Below are 8,396 nucleotides of genomic sequence, written 5' to 3' on the forward strand. Positions count from 1 at the left end.
AGCACCCCTTTCGTCCCATGCCGCACACATAACATTCCAAGATAATACCGACAGATTGTCCCTCTAACCCCCAAAATAGAGCTGCCATCTACCCCTCTTAGAGATACCCATCTGTTCCCAAACACACTCTACCCCTCCTCTTATAGGTAGTCTTTCCCCCCTGAACCATCAAATACCCTCCCCCCAAATAGACCAACCCGCCGTCTCCCACATAGACCAACCCGCCGTCTCCCACATAGACCAACCCGCCGTCTCCCACATAGACCAACCGCCGCCGTCTCCCACATAGGACCACCCGCCGTCTCCACAAACCAACCCGCCGTCTCCCCACAATACAACCCAACCCGCCGTCTCCCACATAGACCAAACCCGCCGGTCTCCCACATAGACCAACCCGCCGTCTCCACATAGACCAAACCCGCCGTCTCCACATAGACCAACCCGCCGTCTCCCACATAGACCAACCCCGCCGTTTCCCACATAGACCAACCCGCCGTCTCCCACATAGACCAACCCGCCGTCTCCCACATAGACCGAACCCGCCGTCTCCCACATAGACCAACCCGCCGTCTCCCAACATAGACCAAACCCCGCCGTCTCCACATAGACCAACCGGCCGTCTCCGCACATAGACCAACCCGCCGTCTCCCACATAGACCAACCCGCCGTCTCCCACATAGACCAACCCGCCGTCTCCCACATAGACCAACCCGCCGTCTCCCAATTATCGAATGACTCCTCTACTCAGGAAACGGACTTGTTCTCCACACCTCTGTCACACCCACTCTCTTTTCCTCAAGCGTCAAGTACCCCCCAAACAGACCTACCCTTTCCCCCACAATCATGACAGACAGACCCCCTCTTACAGGTGTACCCTTCCACCAAGCCCCTCTGAACCTGTACTATCCAATACCCCTTCATCTACCCAAGTAGACTCTTCAAATACACCATCCACCACCCTCCCACTACCTATCCCAAATCTTCTGGTTTAACGTTAGTCTCTGCCTCTCCTTTCCAGCTCACATTCCTCCTCTGCCTCTTCAGTCTTACAAACCCTGTCTTGCTCTTTGCTTTAGCTTCAAATTGTTCAGATTGAGAAACCACCTACTTACTAACTAATGCACGCTTTTCTCTAGATGCAGTGAGCTTTCCATGGTTACCCCCATTTCTCCAACACTAACCCCCTCCTCATTATTCCTTGTGGCCTCCTGCTGTTACAAATTGGCAGCTCAAGGTGTCCTGAGTAAGGAGGATGTGCTAAGCTTTTCTGAGTCCTCTGATTCCCCCACAGTTGGCATGATGGCACAAACAGACCGGCAAACAGGCTACTGTAGACCGTCTGGTTTTAAATTAGAGTAGCCTGTTACCTGACAGTGATGACTACTTGTACAGATTGACCAGCCTGAAATAACCTCCCACCATTCAGACCAGTTCACTTTATATTAGTGAGATGATGGAGCACTGAGCTAGCCCTCGTTTATGCTCAATTCATTGATATAATTAGWCAAAAGARAAATTGACCTAATAATYTATCTCAATGGGTTCMTWACAAAGAGGGAGGACGTGCTGGTCTATTAGTCATGGTTAGTGCTTGACTTGGGCAGGAGCTCACCAGAGCTGAATACCTGCACCTCACATTTTCTACTGCTTGAGCTCCTTTTCCTAGCTCAAGCACCTAAATGTAAACAGTACCAGCACTCAAAATGAGTGCCAGCACCTATTTCAGTCCAAGTCATGCACTGGTCATGGAGGCAGAACAGTACTTCCCTGGTACTGTTCTGCGCTGTGGGAGAGCACTCTGAGCACTGTTGGAGATGCACCTACTGGTTGATGTGTTTTACAGTATTTGATCTTGGTGGCTTTGTTTCTGATTGTGTCCCCTATGGTGCTGCTTGGGTGTTGGGGATGTGCCTTTTTCTATTGTTGTTGCTATGGAAATATTAAGGTCATGCTGCTTCCTGCCTTATTGATCTTTCGCCTGGTTCTCAGTATGTGCTATAGTTATATCCAGAAAAGTACTGTACTTCATTTAGTTTTTTATAAGCTGATTGACACCCATCATTAGCTGACTGTTTTTACTCACATCCCTCTCTGTCCATCTCTTCCTGTTACACATAGCTTTCATACCAATACCATCAATGTTTGTTCAATGTTAACTCCCATTATAATTTATTTTCATGTTTCATTATAGCCATTTGTCATTTTCATATTGAAATGTTGTATTCCATGTCACAATGTGTTTAAAAAAATGCATGGCATGTGATCCAAATGTTTTCATATTTATTAATGATATTGTATGTTTTTGAATAATGCTTTTTTTCATTTTAACTCATTAAAGACAAATAACATATTTACCTGTGTGGTGACGTGATTACCATGAGTGTGTAGTAACTGTTGTCTGTGTTCTCTCTGTGTGGTGACGTGATTACCATGAGTGTGTAGTAAACTGTTGTCTGTGTCTCTCTGTGTGGTGATGGATTACCATGAGTGTGTAGTAACTTGTTGTCTGTGTCTCTTCTTTGTTGGTGATCGGGATTACCATGAGTGTGTAGTAACTGTTTGTCTGTGCTCTCTCTGTGTGGTGATGGGATTACCATGAGTGTGTAGTAACTGTTGTCTGTGCTCTCTCTGTGTGGTGATGGGATTACCATGAGTGTGTAGTAACTGTTGTCTGTGCTCTCTCTCTGTGTGGTGCATGGGCATTACCATGAGTGTAGTAACTGTTGTCTGTGCTCTCTGCTCTCCTTTTCTTTTTCATCAGTTTAGATGATTAACCTACTTAGGGTGTACACACCACACATACATCTGCGTAGGCCTACATTGTATGGACTACTTGTGCAGCAACATGTAAGGTGAAAGTCTGAGATTTGTATCCAGGGGTATAGTGCATGACTTTGGTATCTACTCGGGTTTGGTGTTTGCCTGTGCTATCCAGGTTTGTTCAGTATTCAAGTACCATGCTTAAACAAATGAGGGTGGATGGACTTAGTGTTTCTGACCTTCATCTTTCCCTTCACTTGACACAGTGTTGACTCYTCTCAATGCCTTGTTTTCAATAATCTTCACATTGACTTTTTCCTGTACTACCATACCTGTCAATCCATTGTTCTTGCTGATGTCAATTACATATTACAGGCAATTCCAGTTCTACAGCACTTAAACGCTCCTTACTGATCACCTTAGTTCACTGTTACTGCTCTCCCTTCAGTCCTTCCAGAGCCTCCAAATCAGTCAATAATGTCTACAATGCTGGTAGCAGTAAATTGACTGCTCCTCCTATCGTGTTATTGACAGGTGCTGGAGAACTATAACAAAGGGAAGACAGCCCTGCTTTCAGCTGCTAAGGTAATGGTGAGCCCAACCGAGGTGGACCTGAACCCAGAGACCATCTTCATGGCAGCCGCCCCGCCTCCTGCCTCCCAACAACCCACCCCAACCACACAACACCGCAGGAACAGCAGTGTTCGGTTAGTCCACTGGGATATGGGTGGAGCTTTGGGAGGGTCTGGGCAGAGACTYGAAAKATMTATGACTGACTGWSTATAATKAAAAWRRRKWMSKWMMMMWKKYGMWAKRMSCCKAAWWAWMGYAAKKKRTMYYMWAAWMYAYGYWWKKAAYMWWWKTMYAAGCAGGTGCTTCCACACGTGTGGTTCCTGAGTCAATTAAGCAATTAACATCCCATCATGCTTAGGGTCTTGTCTAAAAATGCTGGGCAGGCTGGTATTTTTTACATTTTAGCTACCATGGCTCTGCCCCCATAGGATGACAATACCCCTATCCACTGAATGGTGGATGAGCATGAAATTGATTATGTTGCATCCCTCCAATAGAGTTCCAGTCACGTGTAGAATCTATACCACGGTGCATTGAAGCTGTTCTGGCTTGTGGTGGCCCTACACCCTATTAAGACACTTTGTTGGTGTTTCCTTTATTTTGGCCGTTGAATGTATGAATGTATGTTATGTGCAAGAGTCTGCAAGAATGTACTTAGTCCTTCAAAGTTTGTTCTATGTGTTCAGATAAGTAAAGCATGACAGCATTAACTCTGCCACTGTACCTTTCTCCCATGCACGCTCCTCACTCTGACCCACAGTCATTGGTCTGACTCCAGATCAGTGGCAACGTATGGTAGTACAGTTCCCCCCTCGCCCCCCTCTGGTTTAGCCCCTGTAGAACAGAAGTAGTTTAGTCTACTGGTAGTGATTTGTGAAGTGTAACCCTAACCTTAACCCTTTATCCCTCTCTCTTACCCCTCTGTGCTCCAACCCCTCTCCTCTATCATCTCTACTCTCTATAATACCTCCCTTACTCACATCCATCTTATTATTCCTACTGTATTCTACTTTTTTCTTACTTGACCCCTTACCATTTCTGCCTTCATTCTATCCTATTTTGATTTCATTAAATAATTTCACTTGTTACTCTGACACATTTAAAAAAAWTAAAAATAAAAAAAACATATGTTCCTCTATTTGGTGAATCTGTTACCACACCCTCCCTCCTCTCTAATCTCCCCCCTTTATTTTGCGCTCCTATTTCCCTCTCAGTTCCTGTGCTCGCTCTGAGATATCACTGGATGGCTTTGCAGAGTGCCCCCCTCCCTCAGTGTCAGTGGTTCTGCAGGGGGCCAGGGAGCGCCTTACCGTGGAGCTGAGGGACCGCCACGCACCCTTGGCCGTGATGGAGAGCCTGTCAGACGCCGAGTCCCTCTACAGCCTGGACTCTCGACGTTCCTCAGCTGCACTCAGGGGCTCGCCCATGCTGGGGTGCCTTCCCTTCCAACTGAATGCACCTATCCCTGAGGAGAACCCCTCTCTCAGCTCCCGCACTGAGCTGCTGGCTGCTGACTGCCTCTACCAGGCCACCCCAGAGCACGAGCTGGGAGAGGCAGGACCTTACTTCACTCCTCTGGGATCCGGCTCCACCCCAGACTACCCCATGCGCCTCTCCCCTTCCACCKCGCGCTATAGCAGCCACCACTCCCCAGCACCACTGGCCCAGAGTGTCATAGGTCAGCCTTTCACACAAAAATTGCCTTGTGCTGCCCCTTGCCATCAAATGCCTGGCATTTACAGCCCAGGCAGCACCCCTAATGCTCCCCTCAACCCACGGATCAGCCATGGGGAGGAGGACGGAGTAGAGGCAGAAGGATGGGAAACAGAGACAGGTGAGTCACAGCCCTCCAGTCCTCCAGCCCAGCTGTCCAACGGCAACCCTAGTCAGGCAGTGCTGGAGTTTGCACAGTACCTTGACTCTCTCTTCAGGCTGGATGGCAGTGGCTCACCGCCTCTGGAGTTGTCTGACGGGGAGTCTGAGTCCGGTCGGGGGTCATATGGTCAGGGAGAGGGGCCAGTGGAAGGACAGAAGGGGGACGATACACAGCTTCTGGCTCGGGCCACAATGGAGCCTAACCTGGTCCCCAAGCCCCCGCGTACCTTTGCTGGATCTGCTGACCCTTCCTCTGGCATCTCCCTCTCACCCTCATTCCCTCTCTCTTCCTCTGGTGAGATCAATGACCTCTCTCCCGCCGACGGAGCACCTCCTCCCACTCACTCACTACGAACCTCCACTCCCTGTCCCTACCCTGAAGAAAACGCACTGGTGTCTATGGTATAGTGGCCCACTCAGTCCCTTTATGACTCTTTCTCTCTCCTCTTTCCTTATTCCGTTGCTGCATCTATCTGATGTTAAAGTATCACTGAACATGCATGTGATGGAATGCAATCTGCTATGCTGTTACAGTACCTTACAAAGACATGACAGACCATAATGAATAAGACTGAGATGAAAAACTATTGTTCCATTTTCAGGTGTCAAAAGCTGTGTAAAGCATTTTCACTACTATTGTAATAATACATTTGAATCTCTGTCTGCATGCCAGGGGCCTGTTCTGCTTTGGGGTGAATAGCCTCACCACTGACTGTCATTCCAACACACACTATCTCACATCAACACATGGTAGCATTACAGCCCTGCAGTGATGTGACTTTATCAAATGGGAGACAACTGAACAGGGGGAGGGAGGAGTTAGACACTAGGTGGGGTTTTCATTGGCACATGACCACAATTAACTTACCATCCTCCCTCATCAGTGCCTAAAGCTTATTCATCTTTAATATCAGGAAAGTTAAAAAAACAGAGACAGATGCTGAACAACAGAGAGGAGAGAGAGAGAAGACGTTATGGTTTGTTTCTCAGGTCTATCAGGAAATGACAGTGTGGAAGAGAAGGAGTGTAGATCATAGAGTATTGATGTGTCTTAAAACAGTGATTGTGACAAATGTTAAGAATGTGGTTTTTATAGCATGAGGAACGTAGTATTCATTTTTATTAACAGAAATCACTCYTCAGTCAGCAACTCTTACTAACATACGAACCATCTCACACACATTAAAATGCACAATTTGRCCAAAAATGTATTGCCAAATGTATTTATAAAGTGTGATATTGTTTGTTTGTGAAATACTGCAAAATGTACACTTTCACAAAACAAAGATACAGGTGTCAAGTTTAACTCTGAGAGGGAGAAGATACATTTTGGTATCGCTCCCTTTTAATAGCCAATCGGTCTATTCCCYTTCAAACTGTGTTAAACCACCCTGGAGAGGATGAGGAAGCTATCCCTACAACACTGCCATGGCACATATCGCCCAAAACATGTCTCTCTCCAAGTGTTTGTACCAAGCCAATTATGCTATAAAAAAACATGAGATGCACTGTAGGAGATTGTTCCTCTTAAAGGGGTCTTGCTGAGGTACACAATTATGTCAATGACTTCTAAGTCTTTGGTTCCCTTTAAACTGGTTCATATCAAGCATATTGAGGTTGAACTGTACAGGTTGTAGTGCCCACTTTCACTACATTTTACTAAAACATGTGGCAAACATATTTCATATCAGTTGTATTGGTTGGATCAAACATACTACATTATTTATTACTGTTGTTTCTTACTATTATTGGTGGTATTATTATTATCCTTATTATTACTCTTGTAACAGTTTGGTTTGCTTTCTATGAGTTCGGCTTTCAGTTGCTGGGTAAGGCTGGTGAATTTCAGCCGACTCTCAAAATAAGGGTATATCTCTGGGAAAATATCTCTGTCCAAGTGAAAAAGTACTGGGTGTCAACATCACAGGAGATTGGTGCCACCTTCATTGGGGTAATGGCTCYTGGTAATAGCTGGAGCGGAATTTGTGGAATGGTATCAAACACATGGTTTCTATGTGTTTGATTCCATTCGCTCTGTTCCAGCCATTATTATGAGCCATTCTCCCCTCAGCAGCCTCCATTAGCTGCCATGGTGATGGCAGAGAGACAGACTCTATAATAGGAAGTGGGGTCATTACAGTGACCTCTGATACAATACAGCCATTCTGAAGGGGTCACTGTGGTGACCTATAGAAGCTGTACTCTTTTAGAAATGGCTTTGCTGTGGTATCACTCAACAGGCCTCACTCTGTGGCCAGATTACAGTTTGACACCACACAAATCCATGCTCTCACACTAGTCTCTACTTTGCCAGCACAGTGTTGAACAACCAGTGTGAAATAGCTTTGCTGCAGTGGGTCACGGCCCAGTGTAGGCTATATCAGCACCACCATAGGAAGATGCCACATTCCCTTTTCACCATGACATGTACAGCAGTGTCTCATTTGTCATTATTTAAATGCAGATGTCTTGTTTCCTGTCTTTGTTTTAGTTTTTTTATTATAAAAAAGATTAAATGAAAATAGAATAACATAGAAAATGACTATGATAACAGGTATATTACAAATCTATATCAATATTGACATATATAGAAAAAGTACAAATGTATGGGGGGGYAAATGAATCTATTTAGTGAGAAAGATCTATGACAGAAAAATTAGTAATCAATTCTGTTCAATTCTGCCAATAATCTATGTTGACTGATAAATCATTCAATGATGTCTTGTCCATGTTTACCTGGTTTGCTACTCTTCCCTTCCTGTCCCAGATTGAGAATGTATTTAACCCCCGCCACCTCTCACTGCCCTGCCTGTAATGGAATAAAGCAAAACCAATTTAAGGAAAATTACTGGAACTTTTTAAAATGTCATTTCTATTTGCCAACCTCTCAACAGGCTGCATATTTTGAGCTAGATATGCCTACCATAATGGTGGTTGTGCAGTGGAGAATAGTGGGAAAACATATGTAGGTTGCTACCAAACAGCCCAGATGTCAGCTGGCTTTAGGGCCTAGAACACTTCAAACTATCTGGATGTCTGACGACATGCTTCCGTTGATTGCACATTCAAGTGAATATTCACATGTAAATTATAAAGTATTATTACGTTAATTGTAGACCGAGTATATAGGTATTTTATGCCAGGTTATAGCTATCCATTCACAAATCAAGTTAGAGGGTACAATTTAA

General features: G+C 45.3%; 1 protein-coding gene across 1 annotated transcript in view; it reads left to right on the forward strand.

Annotated features, from left to right (window-relative positions):
- The window catches only part of LOC112073764 (diacylglycerol lipase-alpha-like), a 43,029-nt gene extending 34,973 nt beyond the window's left edge, over positions 1-8,056 (forward strand). The window contains 2 exon segments of the mRNA XM_070440270.1: positions 3,295-3,467; positions 4,548-8,056. Of these exon segments, the coding sequence (XP_070296371.1) occupies positions 3,295-3,467; positions 4,548-5,616 (1,242 nt within the window). The 3' untranslated portion in view covers positions 5,617-8,056.
- The last annotated feature ends 340 nt before the right edge of the window (positions 8,057-8,396 follow it).

Source organism: Salvelinus sp. IW2-2015, unplaced genomic scaffold (assembly GCF_002910315.2).
Source record: "Salvelinus sp. IW2-2015 unplaced genomic scaffold, ASM291031v2 Un_scaffold2355, whole genome shotgun sequence".
In the NCBI taxonomy this organism is placed as follows: Eukaryota; Metazoa; Chordata; class Actinopteri; order Salmoniformes; family Salmonidae; genus Salvelinus; species Salvelinus sp. IW2-2015.